We start from the raw sequence: 16,087 nt of genomic DNA, 5'->3' as shown, positions 1-16,087 counted from the left end.
AGCAGAAGTCAGGTATTCTTGTGTTTTTTTTATCCAGCGGCATGAGTTGAGCTAAAGCCGTGAGTTGAGCATTGGCATTACCCGGGTCTAAGACAAGTTATGTTTACTTTGCGCATTGCGTCCCGAAGACCGCGCTGTGTATTAGTTCCACTTTACTTGACATATTTCAATAATCGGAATTTGGATGTTTGTGAATCGTTCTCGAATCTTCAGCGGCCGAATGGCGTCTTGGATGCTGCGTCTTTACTCACGTGAGATAATGGCTCGTCATCCAGAATGAATTCTTCGGCAATGAATCTTGATTTCCCTGGGCTTTGGGACTGTCGAGTGCCAGTTTGTCACGCATAGCAAAAGTTTCTGCCAGTGTTAGTTGCGTAGGACCTTTCTTTTTGTCTTCGGTTTTCTTAACATACTCCTCATATTGTTTGTGGTGGTATTTCGCTAAATGCTTGATTAGGTTGGTTGCATTAAAACTTCTTACAGCTTTACCACTACGCTTGACTTTATTGTGGCATATGTTGCTCTCTGCCTCTTCGTCTTTGTCGTCCTTTAAGGTGAAATGATCCCACACAGCTGACATTTTTACCGATAGTCTCTCGGTAAATTGGGAGACGGTAATGTAAATGTAGTGTGTTGAAGGTGTGCCGTAAAATGCGGACCGGATTTTAGGGAAACTGAAGCAAAAATTGGAATGGATTATGTAAATCGGTGCGCTGAAAAACCCGGACCGGACCCAAAAAAAAAAAAAAAAAACTGGATCGGAAGTCTGGATCGGAATTTTTCCCATGTTCCGATCCCATACCGATACGCTTTTTTTTTTTGCCCATATCTGCGTCCGATCCGATCCAAATATCGGATCGGGACATCTCTAATTGATTCGCTCAAATTCAGGCACGTACTCGAATAAACACCAAGCCCCAAAAGGTGGCTGGTGGTCATCCACTCAAAGCAAAAGAAAAGGAAAAAAAACTGTTGAGACACTATCGTTCCTGCTGTTCCCACTCTTGTTAACCAAAACAGTACCTGCTGATGCACTTAATACACTCAGATAAAAGGAATTATCAAGCCTTTGCATTGACAGAAGAAAAAAATATTGCAGGGCAACTTTTGTGGTCAACTACGCAAAAATAAAAGTGCTAGAATGAAACTGAAAAATGTTTTGCCAATTTCGAATCTAACCCTTGATAGCAGACTTCTTGAACTTATTGGCTGCCACTGACGGCGCTAGACGTCCAATATATTTTGACTGGGAAAAGCTTGCACAAGTAATGCTGTCAATAACATTGAAAGATGAGCAGTCAGTCCTCCCAATTTATATGAATTGGCAGTCTTGTTGTCAGTGGCAGGCAATGAATTAAATATGTACAATGAAATTTAGGGAGGCAATGACTTAAAACATAACTTTTGGCTATGGCCCCCAATAACGAGTATTTTTATGTATGAAAAGATTAGTGCATAAATGCATTAATATACAGTAGATATTTAAAAAACAACTCATAATTAAAACCTGGCATCCTCATATATCTACATCACATTTAGGGTCCTGTGTATACAAAATATTAATATGGGCCTACATGATCCAAAATGTGATGTTCACGTGTGTGAACACCAGGACTTTTGGGGGACGGTTAGCTTTTTTTCTTTTCATTTTAAACAAAAATAGTCACATGCCCTATAGAGTGTTAAGGAATTTTAGACTAAACACATAAAATTCAATGCCTTTTTAAGACACTATGAAGACTATCAAAATTTTAAAGACCCTGCAGGAAGTTCAGGAACTCTGTAATTCACATTCTACGTATGAAATATCTAAGCGTACATGTCCACATATGATCTTGTCCATTTGCTTATGTCCATGAATGATCGACAGCATATCACATCAGTAGCGAACCAGTGTGACACTTTCAAGGGGACTGACTGAACCGACAGGAGACTGCCATTGATGGATTTAGACGTCCAACCCATTTGAATGGGAGGGCTGACAGCAATCATTTCCTTCCAAATGAGTTGGACATCTATAGCCGTCAATGGCAGTGAGTTAATCTCAACGCCATTGTTTATTTATCCCTCGAAAATCTATATGGGATAATTGTATTTTCCTTTTTCAATCATCTGTTGTTGTGAAGTATGTTGTGTTTAGTTATGACCAGATCTCCACTATACTACTTTTTATACAAAAAGGCAATCGTTTCTACTGTGTTTACATTAAGTGTTAGTAAAATCTTATGGTAAACTGCTTATGATTTCGAATCGGAACACCTTTTCTGGTGGGTCTGCTATATCATTTCATATTGTAAGATATCATGTTGAGGATTTTTGACAAATGTGACTTAAATCTCCATGAGTATAACAGTTCTGAAGGCCTTATTGCACAAGCAAAATGTGCCTTGGTGACTTCTACTCTTTTGAGTACAAGGTTTTTCCATTGTTTTGTTATCAAAAGCATTCCACAAATGGGATTAAAAAAAAAAAAAAAGCATCACTCAAAAAATGTTAGAAAATGAGCCTTTTACTTTCAGCATCTGATTCAGTACTAGAAAATGATCTTTCATCAAGTGATTATCAATGTTTATTAAAAAAATAAAAGTATTCGTCAGCTGATGTAGCATGAGACCATCATGGAAGTCAACACATCTTTTTGCCTTCTCTGGAATGTCAATTTGCTGATTTTGTAATAAAAAGACTTTTCAAGAGCTATCATCTGAAGTCATTAAATACTTTGATGAAAATTATAGTTTCATTTTTGTTACGGCCAACCTTGTGACACATTACAACTTAATGTATATGATAAACTTTGCGTGGTTGCCAACTTTATTTCAACCATATGAGTTGGTACACAACTTTTAATCTAATTTTATAAGTTAGCCCTTTGTAATGTTATCCTTTTTTCAGTATTTGAATTGAAAATAGAAATTAACACAAAAACCTTTCACGGAACAGTGGTCGTCTATTCAAAAGTCATCTCTAGCTTAAGTCATTCAGCGCCCGCCCAGGCATGGGAGTATGTGTTGTCGTAGTTAGGAAGAGGAAAATTGACATTGAAAACACCAATTTACCGGCAATAGACGTCTAATGCATTTCAACTGGGAGGGGTTAGAAGATCACTTCTAGCTCCTCACAGGTGAAATGGGATGTCTTGCAGTCAATGGCAGCCAAAGCTATACATATTTCTAAATAAAATAAATTTCTCAGAGCAAAATACACAAGAGCCCCACTTATTTGAATTTCGATTTATTTTTTTGAATGTATTAAAATTATTATTTTTTTTGGATTAGATTTTACTTAGTTATTATTATTTTTTATTTGCATTTTTTTCAAATATTGCTATTTTTTCCAAAATGGATCCTTCAATTTTTATTTAAAAGTAACCTTTTAATTGCCCATCGCAAAATGCGTGCAACACTTTGAGACCCATGTTCTATATGAGTGTAATAGAAACATATATAAAAAATATAAAAATATATATGTATTAGGGCTGTCAAAATTATCGCGTTAACGGCCGGTAATTTTTTAATCACGTTAAAATATTTGACGCAATTAACGCACATGCCCCGCTCAGACAGATTTAAATGACAGTACAGTGAACTGCCCACTTGTGTTTTATGGAGTTTTGCTGCTCTCTGCTGGCGCTTGGGTGCGACTGATTTTATAGGCTTCAGCACCCATGAGCATTGTGTAAGTAATTATTGACATCAACAATGGCGGGCTACTAGTTTTTTTTGATAGAAAATTTTACAAATTTTGTTAAAACGAAAACATTAAGAGGGGTTTTAATATAAAATTTCTATAACTTGTACTAACATTTATCTTTTAAGAACTAAAAGTCTTTCTATCCATGGATCGCTTTAACAGACTTTTAAGAATGTTAATGCCATCTTGTTGATTTATTGTTATAACAAACCAATACAGTCCTTATATACCGCATGTTGAATGTATATATCCAGGGGTGCACATTATTTCGCCCAGGTTCTCAGATGAGGACCTGGAGATGTGACTTGGTCCTCATTGAGCTTGAGAGCCGACCCGCCTGATGCGATAAATTTATGACAAGCTTTACTTAGAGCCAATTAACTTTAATTATATTAACAATTAATGCTTGATTAACATCAACTGGCACAACAAAATTGCCATTACTTTGAAGTGAAATGTAAAGAAATAAACATAAAAGCACCAATTCAAAATAAAGGGCGTTATGCGGCTCCCACATTAACTCAAAGCCTTTTTAAAAGTGGGATGTCCTCCTCATAAGACCTCATTGAACGTGCATGTTTAGCTTTGTAAAATGCGAGCAAAAACACGTTTGTCAGTGCATGTCGCTGTTCATTACCTTTATTCCGCGACTTGTCCATAGGGCGAGTGGGGTCATGTCTGACATCGATAGTTTGCTTAATTGCCACATGCTCTCTGTTTTTTTCGTGCTTTTCAAAGTTTGGATGGCTGAAATTCTTTGACCCTACATAAAATGTGCTGCTCTTATCGGCGACATTGGGATTCTCACGCCACATTTTGTACTGCATTTCCGTGCGAGCATCATTTGCTTCTAGCCATGGTACCTCCTGTAGCCACTTTTCAGCAAAAGTCGTTTTTTTTCGGTAGCTCCGGTGACATCTCTGTCGTCTGTCTGTCTTTTGACGGGGATGGGGGAACACGGAAGTAATTACTCAGTGTGGCCTGCCTCTTCGACATTTTGAGAAGTTATTTTCTCGTGTCCGCCGCAAATACAGTGGTCAGCCATCGGTACGCAAAAGCGTATGGAAGCCGTTGAGGGCCAGCGCGTTTGTCTACGTCCAGTACGCATGCAGACCACTTATGTACACCCCTGTATATATCCATCTTGTGTCTTATCTTTCCATTCCAACAATAATTTACAGAAAAATATGGCATATTTTATAGATGGTTTGAATTGCGATTAATTGCGATTAATTATGATTAATTAATTTTTAAGCTGTAATTAACGATTAAAAATTTTAATTGGTTGACAGCCCTAATATGTATATGGCAGAAAACACAGACAAGGCTGAAAAAGCCGTTTCTGCTCTTGCACTCTTTAAACTGCTGTATTTTAAGCCAAAAGAACTGTTGTGTTTGATAGAACATGTCTATATGCTGCCATAGCAGTTTTATGGTGTATTAAGCCCCCCAACTATTTAAAATTTTTCCGTTTCACCCTGGAAACCCGTTTACAGACACCGTGCAACCGCTTTTGTTTCAACCCAGACATAACAAGTAATTACATTTAATATTCGAAATGTCGATGATTTTTAGCTTATTCATTGATATGTAATATTAAAAAAAAAAAAAATTTACGTCACAATGAAAAAAAGTGTCTGTATATAGGTCACAGATATCTATCTCATAACTATTTTTTTGGTGCTGTTGCATTTTCCCCGATATTTTAGATAATCGATCCAAACAAAGAAAAATTGAGAAAAAAAATGTAAAAGGGTAAATATTTGAAAAAGAAAATCTCGACCACTCCTTGATGTCTGCGATTTCTGCATTGCGACCCTTGTTATATTACCATATTTCACCCATAAAATCCCCAAAAAGTCTGGCTGTGGCCATTCACAGCTGTGTCTTGACACTCTGGTGACACATGCTACACGGAGTTTTTGGATTGAAACGAGTTAAGTACGCGATAATATCATTAAAATCATGGGGTCTTTAATTATGCTCTCTCATGCTCTCACTTCGAGTTAGGGTTTAGGGGTTAAAAAAATAAAAAATTTAAATGCCGTCCAGTTCAAAATTTTTCTTCCCCCAGAAAATACAGATTTTAAGCTTTCCAATGATGTACCACACATGCATATAGGACAATTTTGAAATTTGGCCAAATTGGGGGTCTCAGAGCTGAACTTCAAGTCAATTGTTGTTTTCCGGCATACATATAATTCGTTTATGAAAGGGTAAAGCATGGTTTCAAACTTTCAACAAAATCTGACAACAATTTAAGTTAAAACGCTTTTAATTTCAAATAGAAGAAGCAGGTAGAAATAAAGTGTTTTGTAAGAAAATAATTCACAGCCACCAACAAGACACTTGAGTCGCTTACACATACAAAAGGCACTTTGGTTTTTCCATGAACATTACTCATAAAAGCAACAAGACTTTGTTCCCATGACAGAATTTAAGACTTTTAAATCTTTTCATCGTTCATTCTTCAATTTCAAATTAGCAATCACAAAGCAGAAAAGGTGATGGTTATTTGGTCATGTGTTCGGGAAAAAAAATATTACTTAACTTTTGTTTTTGTCTTGCGTGCCATTTAAAAATGCAAGAAGTGCAGTGGATAATTTTTTAGCGTTTAGAAATATGCGGCATGACAGTTTTCTTAATTTGACAAAGAAGCAAATACAATCTTATTATACACACACACATACAAATCAAAGCCTGAAAGTGTGGCGTTAATGTGGTGATGCAGTTTTGGTCCTTTTTTCCGCAACACTCTAGAGACCATTCATTGTTTCAATTTTCTATTTGCACTACTATGATATTGTGGGCTTTTCTCAAAATAGAGTTACTGCACTGTAACAACCAGGCTGAAGGAGGTGACAAGGTCCATTTATTAGTCGGTGATCAAACCTTGACGGGCTCCGCCTCCTCAGTCTGAGTCTTCGTCATCCAAATACTCCTCAGCATTGCTGTGCGAGCGGGTAATAGCTGGGAGGGGGGAAAAAAAAGGAACAATGTGTTTGTGTTTAGTTATTTAGAATAATGGCGTAACATCAAGTCAACGGACTTACTGCTTGCCAGCTTCCTCTTGAGCAGCGACGCACACTGTGCATTGGTGGCCATTTCCAGCGCCAACTTGTTCTCGTTATTCCGGATGTCTGTTCTCGCATCTAAAGGTAAAAGGCACCACAGGAAAACAAGTGCATTTGATGGCAAAACAAAGGCAATTACAAGTTGTATTCATTTGATCAAAGGAAAACCTTTGTTTTGTTATCTTCATGCTAAAGCGCGATACAAAATTCAGTGGACAAGCTAATGAAATTAGCTAATGTAATTAGCATTGATCTTACGATGTTATAATGCCTTAAAACAGGGGTGTCAAACTTATTTTGGTGTGGGCCGGATCAGTTTATTTTTGGCCAAATAAGTTTATTGGCAGCCATTGACAGCACTAGACGCCTTATTCATTTTGACTGTGAGGAATGAATAAACATTTTAAATGATTGAAAAATGTTTTCGCACAAAAAAAGGCTGAGCTCCGAATAGACGCTTGGTATTCTATGCATGTCTGAAAAAGTAAACACTCATATGAAAAAGTTTACTCATTTTTGTATACATCTTTTTATTTGAGCTTTCGGATACATGAACATGATTTCATAGTTCTCAGCCAAATCAAAAATAACAATTCGATTGGTCTTTTTCATGGCCCATTTGGTATAAGTGGGAGGAAGAAAAACCCACAAAAATAATTAGTGTTGCACCGATACCATTTTTTGGCCCCGATACCGATACCTGGCTGTGCAGTATCGGCCGATACCGATACCACCCCGATTATATATATATATATATATATATATATATATATGTGTGTGTATTTGTTTTTTTTTCTTTTTTTTTTTTTTTTTTTTTCCCAAAAAGAGCTACATAATTGGATGTGAAATCATTGCTATCAAGGCTTTGTCAGGCTGTTGCTTACCTTTGCAAAATAGGAAAAAGTACACTAAACCCTAGTAGACAATAGTTGAATAAACCTTCCGCTCTCAAAGGCCAAAATAGTGCTAAATTTGTGAAATTAATAAAACGTATAATACTAGCCCAACAGTAAGAAAGTAAAAATAAATTCATAATAATAAACTCTGAATGAACTGAATAAACTTTTTCAAATCTCTCAAAGTCCAAACAGTGCAACTTTCATGAAATTATTCTCACATTCTGCTGCTGGTTAGATTTTGTTTGGGAACGTTTTGTTGCTGGGCGTGGGGGCGTGGCACTTGAATCCAATGCAGGCTCATCAACGCAGCATTTAAGCACGGGTGATCTCAGAGAAGGCTGCTGAGATATTTGCCTTGCTGATCGCTATTTGACATCTGGCACAATAATCTCGCTACATTTGCTTGTTATGCCCCTGCATTGGGTTTTTCTGTTAGTGTGCTGCTCTCGTTTGTAACCGCTGCCTATCGTCTTAGTTTGTCCGTCGATCTGCTGTCACGGACTCCTTTTGTTATTTCTACTGTCCCGCGATCGCGTGTTATTTTTTGTTTGCAATCATTAAACCCTTTTATGTATCCCCGCTTGTTGTCTGCTTCGAGGTTCAACCTTGTTTCCGCATTTGCGGACGCTAACAATTATAAGTAATAATAATTGACCACAGCATCCAGTCTCTTTTTTTCGGGAGGTGGGAGTCCCTTATTTCTATTTCTGAAAGGTGGCAACAATACTTTGGAAACACTTCCCAAATTACTGCGGCATTTCTTTCAGTAAAAGACAATAAAAGTAAAGTAGACGAAGTGAACTGACCAGAGATTGTTGCTCTGGTCCAGTGGCCTTCTTCCTCTGGATAGCAGTCCTGCTCTTGCAGGCTCAAACTCGTTGTGTTCGTTCACGTTTCGTCTTCAAATGTTTTATCAAGTTCGAGGTATTGAAACTGGCCGATTTAACTCCACATCTCCAAACTTTCAGGCCGCAAATCTTGCATGCAGCCATTGATTTTAGTCGACGGTTTGTTTTTCGTCCATATGAAAAAGCCCCCTTTTGATTGGTCAGGAGTGGCTATTGGCCCGCTCTCATTGGTCTGGAGCAGGCCAATAGCGATAGCTGCTTGGTGTTCACGTGTCATCACACAACACAGAGACAGAGTGTAGTGAGCGCCAGGAGGAGAAAAAGGCTGTGGTCAAATGTTATAATAATGGACCGGTAAATGGTATCGGCGCCGTCTTTGTTGGTACTCGCCGATACCGATACCACCATTTCGGGCCGGATCGGCGCCCCCTGCCGATACTAGTATCGGTATCGGTGCATCTTTAATAATAATAATAATGATAAAAAAAGGTTGGGTTTATAACAACACTTGGTCTTTGCCATAATTCCAAGGGAAAACAGAGTTATATTTGGCTATGTCGTAAGCAAGTCCTCTATCTGTTTTACACGAACCACACATACATTACTAAATTTAAAAAAAAAATCAAAACACAACAAACGGAAAAAGATATTAATGAAATTTAAAAAGAAAAAAAACTAAGCAGAACAAAAACAATTCAAGCATTCCATAACACAATAGGTAGGCATGAATGTTATGATAAACTGAATAAAATGAAATTAAAGGGGGAGGGGTGGGGCAGGCCATCTAGTTGCTATTCTGTGGGGATGATTAATCCAACCAGGTAGTCTCTGAAGGGCTGCCAGGTTTTGTGGAAGATATTTTTCCTACCAGAAAGTGAAAATCTTTGAGCCAACTATTATATGATGGGGAAGTGCATGTTTCCACTCAAGTAATATCATACGTCTCGCAAATAGGGTCGTGAAAGGGATTAAATGGCGTATTGGCGCGGATCGAACAGGTGATAGAGGAGAGCAGCCAAAAAGTGCTATGCATGCAGCGTGGATCATTCCCCAGGTTTGTGCCAGACACATTTTCCAGGGTATTGTAGGAGATAGTACTTTTTCTCGTAGGCACAGTCTAACTATTTGCATTACTCTGACACACCCAATATAAAATAAATAGCACTTATACCATAGTTTAAGGAAAACAAGCAGAATATAGGGCATAAAAGATAAACAGCGCCTTCTCATCACGGAAGCCTAGCGCGTGCGTCATACAACTAACTGAGCAAGATGGACGCTGACAAGCCCACGTCTGCACCACAAAGTCTCACGATCAGTTCTCCTGGACAGTCCACAATTAATGGCAGGACGGTCTGTCCTTACACGGGGAACACAGGAGAACACCAGATATCCAACCGATAACATGACTGACAAGACTAAGAGCCCCGTTGACGCTGAGGTGGCAAAATCCACATCCTCGTTGACCCGAAAACAGTAACTCCCGAATCCTCCTGCCCAATCCACAAACAAACAATAATCCCAAACACACACTTCTTCCTGCCCACGGTCCGCCCCGCGAGAGCCTTCAAAAGACAATGTTTAACTAAGCGTCATTTTTTCTCGGGAACTTCTGATATGGTGACCTTGGGATGAGTTTGCCTCCTTGCCTGAGTGTTTTTTGTTTCGCCTTGCCGTTTTGATCTCTGTCGACCTGAATAAATTGCGAACTTGTTTTCGGTGAGCTTTCTTTAAACTAGAGCTGTCAAAATTATCGCGTTAATGGGCGTTAATTAATTTTTTAAATTAATCACGTTAAAATATTTGACGCAATTAACGCAGATGTCCCGCTCAGACACATTTAAATGACAGTACAGTGAAACGCTTACTTGTTGTTATGGAGTTTTGCCGCCCTCTGCTGGCGCTTGGGTGAATGACCATCTCGCATATTGCCTCAAACAGATTACAATGAGGCCGTTTATGGACATTAAGAGTGAAGAGAATGCCACCGGCCGCTTGGGGGCAGCGCCGTTCCATACTCATGTTATTTCTTCTAAACGTGGGAGAATTAGTAGTTGTGAGACGTTTATGCTGTATTCACAATGCAATGCAGATTGCTATTTGTGCTCCACACATATTTCGGTAAGTTTTCTTTCTTTTAGTGGCAATTATGTGTCTCTTGTTGTATTTTGGGGAAGATATGTACTAGCAGTGCAACGGTTTGCGGTCCAAAACCAAACCGTACGGTTCGCCCTGTATGGTTCAATACGCCTTTATGAACCGCGCCTTTTTTGTTTTGCAATTACAGTAATTTATTCCGAACGCTTGTGGAATGAATTGGTCAAACTCTGTGTGCCTGTGTGTGACGTGAAGCGCAGCTGTGGAGAAATTCCCGCCCCGCGAGTAAATGTCCAATCGTTGTCAAGCACCTGTGTAATAGGAGCCGAGTAACGCCCTCTCTCGCTTACGAGCGAGGTGAAAGTGAAACAAGAAAGAAAACAAAAAAGGTTATGGCGAGCTGAGGAGTCGACAGACGGATTTTTGAGGAGGCACCGGCTTCTTTCAAATCTGCGGTGTGGCAACATTTCAGTTTCCCCGTGGACTACAATGCAGATGGAGAGAAAATATTGAAAAAAAAATAAAACAATTTGCGAGCATTGCTTAGCGCTTGTTCCCTATGCTAACGGCAACACTTCTAACATGACTTGGGCACCTCAGCCGGCATCACCCAAAGACATCGCTTTCTCAGAGCAGGACAACCCCGAAGATGACACCAGTGAAAACACACGGGTCTATAGAAGAGGCGTTCCAAAAGCCTTACAATATCAGGTCAGAAAAACACAAGAAAATAACCCACGCAGTGGGGATGTGCATTGCAAAAGACATGCAACCATATTCCATGGTTGAAGATGCGGGCTTAGTTAATTTAATTGCAACGCTTGACCCGCGTTATATTCTTCCCTCACGAACACATTTCGCCAACAACATAATCCCCGACATTTATGAAATGGCACGCAAAGCCATCGAAGATGATTTCGCGAAAGCACATAGTTTCGCCCTGACCGCTGATAGTTGGACGTCCTGTGCTACAGAGTGCTACTACCTAACTGTGACGGTCCACTATAATTCATACCTGTCAAGTTGTACTGTCTCGGCGTTATTTGTACAAGTGAGCACTGATTTTTTAATGTGTACGCCGTACGTTACGTTCAAAATCTGCACGTTTTTCGTGCATTGCGTTTTTTTTTTTTTTTTATCCGTTTGGATTTGGTCACGCGTTTGGTTTGTAGCAAACGCGATGCTAGGCGGCTCCAATATTTCCTGACTGTGGCCGACATCATACAATCTACGCCTAGATATCTCATGCATATAGAACTACGTGCGAAATGACACACGGTAGCGTTAGTAAACAGCCGCCATTTTAGAGCAGTAAACTTCTCAGAAAGGCTCTGTTGTAGTAAACCTTCCGAGCGAACCTAAGCAACTTTTTTAGAGCTGAAACGAATACTCGAGTAACTCGAGTTTAAAAACTGATCCGAGTAATTTTATTCACCTCGAGTAATCGTTTATTTTGACAGCTCTAAGCATCACGTTTCGCTCGGACTACTTTTAATGCGGGACAACGCGCCGACGTCACGTGCGTAGAGGAAGAAGCAATAAAAAAATATAAAAAACATTTCCGCAGCCGACAGCCGCTCCAAACTACGCCGACGTTGCTAAAAACTAGCCCGCGTGATGTTAAGTTGGTAGCAGGTAGCATCTGAGGAGTCTCATAGAGATCACATGTATGTTGAACTAGATGCAATATGATAGACTCGGCCGCGTCTGGGCAGAGGTAATAAACAGCGGCCATCTTAAAGCAGTAGAGCGCTAAGCGCTAATAAAGAGCGCTAAGCGCTAGTAAAGAGCGCTAAGCGCTAATAAAGAGCGCTAAGCGCTAAAAAATAAGATTAACGTTACTGTCTGAGTCACTAGCTCACGCAACGTTAGCCCTGCGGAGGGCTAGGTTTCTATTAATTATGACCACTTTCGATGCGTGGCTAACGTGTCTTACATACAGGCTTTAACATAACATAGCTTTGTGGAGTGATAAGGGTGTAAAATAAAAACTCAATAATGCTAACTATCAATTTTAGCTTAGTAGTCATTGCTGGATAAAACACCAAGTAGCACTGGTCCCTAATGTGCTCCAATACAGCCTGTATCATACATTTATCTTGAACACTGCAAAAACACAAAATCCTATCAGGACTTACAGTTTAGACTAACTTAAAACTTAACTAGAACTTAAAAATGGCTTGACACAAATAGAAATTCAATTGAAACACGTGGGAAAAAATCCTAACTTTTAAGTGATGTGTGTTATCAAGCGTAATGGCATTTTTAAGTATAAATATATATATATATATTTTTAATAAGATCTAAAGGTTTTTTGAATGAAAGCAGTGAATTTGTCTTTTTTTTTTATTCTAGTTACATCTGAGATGCAATTGTTGGCTGTTTTCAACAATATACATCGAAAATAAAGACATTGATTGACTGAAAATGGTTCAAGATTAGATGAAATGTCTTGTTTTCTCATGTATATTCATAATTGCTCTTCACCTAAAAATATATTTGTTTTATCCGATTACTCGATTAATCGATAGAATTTTCAGTCGATTACTCGATTACTAAAATATTCGATAGTTGCAGCCCTAATACTTTTTATCCCAAATACTCCTAAATCGGCAAAATCTTGACTTGAGTCTATCTTTAAAGGATGAAAGAGTTTTGAAATTTTCACATGTCGAAAGTAAACAGAAGGGAACTAAGGCAAAAACGGGAGCAATTTTATCAACATTAAATGACCTCCAAACATAGCAAAGGTTACTTTTTTTTTTTTTTTTTAAATGAAAAAAAAAACATGAAAGGTATCACCAGTTACTTTGCCAAATAACTTTTTTTACTACTGTGTGTGTATTTCAGTAGTCAGTCACTACACTTGCCAAAGAGCTAAGATGCATTTTAACTGTCAAAAATGTTTACATTTTAAGTGTTTATTTCATTTAAAAAAAAAAAAAAGCAAAATAAAGGCAGTTAAAAAAAAAAAAAAAAAAAAAAAAAAAAAAAGGCAAAACGCAAACCGAAACCGAACCGAAACCGTGATCCCAAAACCGAGGTTCAAACCGAACCGTGGGCTAACTGAACCGTTGCACACCTAATATGTACAGATATATGTTATACAGTAAAGGCGAGTGGATACAGGCGTTCTTTGGACCGCGCCGTTTATTGGCAACTCCTTCACAACAAACATACAGTGGGGAGTAGGCCTGAACGATATATCGTTTAAACATCGCCATCGCGATGTGCGCATGCGCAATAGTCCCATCGCAAGGACGTGCGATAGTTTTTTCATTTCATTTTTTTAAATCCACAAACGTTTGTTTTGAGCAAGGAGCGAGAAAGAGAGTGCACAGTCTCTCATTCTCTCCAGCTCGCAGTCATCGGCTCCTCCCCTTCCCCTGCTAGAGCGGAGTGGAGGAAGGAGGGGCCGAACAGCAGAGCGGAGGGAGGAGGGGCCGTTTTCAAAGTGAAAGCAAGCAATCAAGCAGCACGTTGAATAGGGAAGACTGTCTCCAAAAGAGTTTTGGAAGTATTTTGGCTATCGACAAGAATATAAGGAACAAAAAACAGCCCTGTTGACAGTGCCTCGCCATGGTTGCCTCAACAAGAAGTAATCCGTCGAACATGTGGGACCATTTAAAACGCAGGTATCTATGCATTCCTGCTACGAGCTTCCCATCAGAGGCTTTTTAGTACAGGTGGGAACATTGTTACGTGCCAACGTTGTTGTCTCAAGCCTGCAATGGTGGATAGACTAGTAGTCTTGGCCAAAAACCTATGAGACCCAGTTGAGAATTGCTGAGCAAGGAAGGTGAACGATATGCAGACAAATACATAAATTTGGGAGTTAAAATGGTTCTGTTATTCATCAGTTATTTGCTGTTATTCAGTTCAATTATTTACAAGTTCAATTGAGTTTCTGTTTCTTTTATATTTAAATTAACTGTAAATCGTATTTTTCAAATAACTATAGTACAGCTGCACATAAAGTTTTGATACTTAATATTTTTTAAATATTTTTACAACTTTGTTGCAGTTTTGCAGTTCTATATTGTTATATTTTGTGTAAACAACTCAGGGGACTAATGCACTTGCACTTTTATTTGACAGATTTAATATTTAAGTTCAAATATGTTGACAACTTTATTGTTTTACTGAGGTTCTTATTTATTGTTATAGTTTGTGAACAACTCTTATTTGTCATATTTAATATTTTTGTTCAAATATGTTTACAACTTTGTTGTTATTTTACCGAAGTTGTTATTTATTGTTATATTTTGTCAAAAACTCAGGGGACGAATGCACCTGCTCTTTTATTTGTCATTTAATGTATTTGCTGCTGTTGAAGTGTCAAATATTGTGTTCAAGAAATTATCTATTTTGTGCAGACATGGCTTCCTGGATCCCTTCATAATAATACAGCAATCTTAATCATTCACAAATGAAACGGTATTATATGAATACACTGTGGTCACCGTGTGTCATGCAAAGTATTTCCAAACAGCTATTCAAGTCATCTAGTGAATATTTCTTTAAAAAAATTTTTTTTTTTTTTTTACTATCGCAATATAATATCGCAATATATTGCACACCTAAAAAAAATCGCAACAATAGTTTTTTCCAATATCGTTTAGGCCTAGTGGGGAGAACAAGTATTTGATACACTGCCAATGGGAAAACCCAAATACTTGTTCTCCTCACTGTAAGTATCGTTTAGTGAAAGGAATATTATTTTTGTTGTGCCATCTCTCCCAAAAAAAATAATGTTCACGAAAAGAAAAGCACTTCAGTCTATAGTAATGAGGCCCTATTCGGACATAGTTTAACAACAATGCAAAATGAACTGGCATTCCGTATCAAAATAGCTATGCAAAATACACGTAAAACTTAGACTTTGGGCACTCTATTTTTATTATTATTTTTATTCTTCTTATTATTATATTAACTTTTGATTGAAATTTTTACTAATTTTATTAAAACGAAAACATGAAGAGGGGTTTTAATATAAAATTACTATAACTTGTAACTATAACATTTATCGTTTAAGAACTACAAGTCTTTCTATCCGTGGATCAGAAAGAATGTTAATGCCATTTGTGGATTTATTGTTACAATAAACGAATACAGTACTTATATACAGTATGTTGTATGTATATATCCGTCGTGTGTCTTATCTTTCCATTCCAACAATAATTTACAGAAAAATATGGCATATTTTAGAGATGGTTTGAATTGCGATTAATTACAATTAATTCATTTATAAGCTGTAATTAACTCGATTAAAAATTTTAATCGTTTGACAGCCCTAGTTTAAACCTTTCAAGATGGGGTCAGTACAAAGGGTTAAGACTAAGGTGAACGCGTAGTTTCTCTTCTGGCCAGATTGCCGGGGTCCCCCCGGCCCTGACCGTTGGATGTGCGCCAGCGCGGTTTCGGCGGTTCGGCTGGCGTGATTTTGGCGATCTGGCTAGAAGGTCAGATTCCTTAAGTA

General features: G+C 38.2%; 1 protein-coding gene across 1 annotated transcript in view; it reads right to left on the bottom strand.

Annotated features, from left to right (window-relative positions):
- Positions 1 to 5,937: 5,937 nt before the first annotated feature.
- The window catches only part of ostf1 (osteoclast stimulating factor 1), a 30,742-nt gene continuing 20,592 nt past the window's right edge, over positions 5,938 to 16,087 (bottom strand). The window contains exons 9-10 of the mRNA XM_057832956.1: positions 6,744 to 6,842; positions 5,938 to 6,660 (exon numbers count right to left, since the gene is read on the bottom strand). Coding sequence (XP_057688939.1) covers positions 6,602 to 6,660; positions 6,744 to 6,842 — 158 coding nt within the window. The 3' untranslated portion in view covers positions 5,938 to 6,601. The remainder of the gene's footprint in view (positions 6,661 to 6,743; positions 6,843 to 16,087) is intronic.

This window comes from Corythoichthys intestinalis, chromosome 3 (genome assembly GCF_030265065.1).
Source record: "Corythoichthys intestinalis isolate RoL2023-P3 chromosome 3, ASM3026506v1, whole genome shotgun sequence".
In the NCBI taxonomy this organism is placed as follows: Eukaryota; Metazoa; Chordata; class Actinopteri; order Syngnathiformes; family Syngnathidae; genus Corythoichthys; species Corythoichthys intestinalis.
The sequence above is the reverse complement of the archived record's forward strand: the minus strand, read 5'-3'. Positions and strand labels throughout refer to the sequence as shown.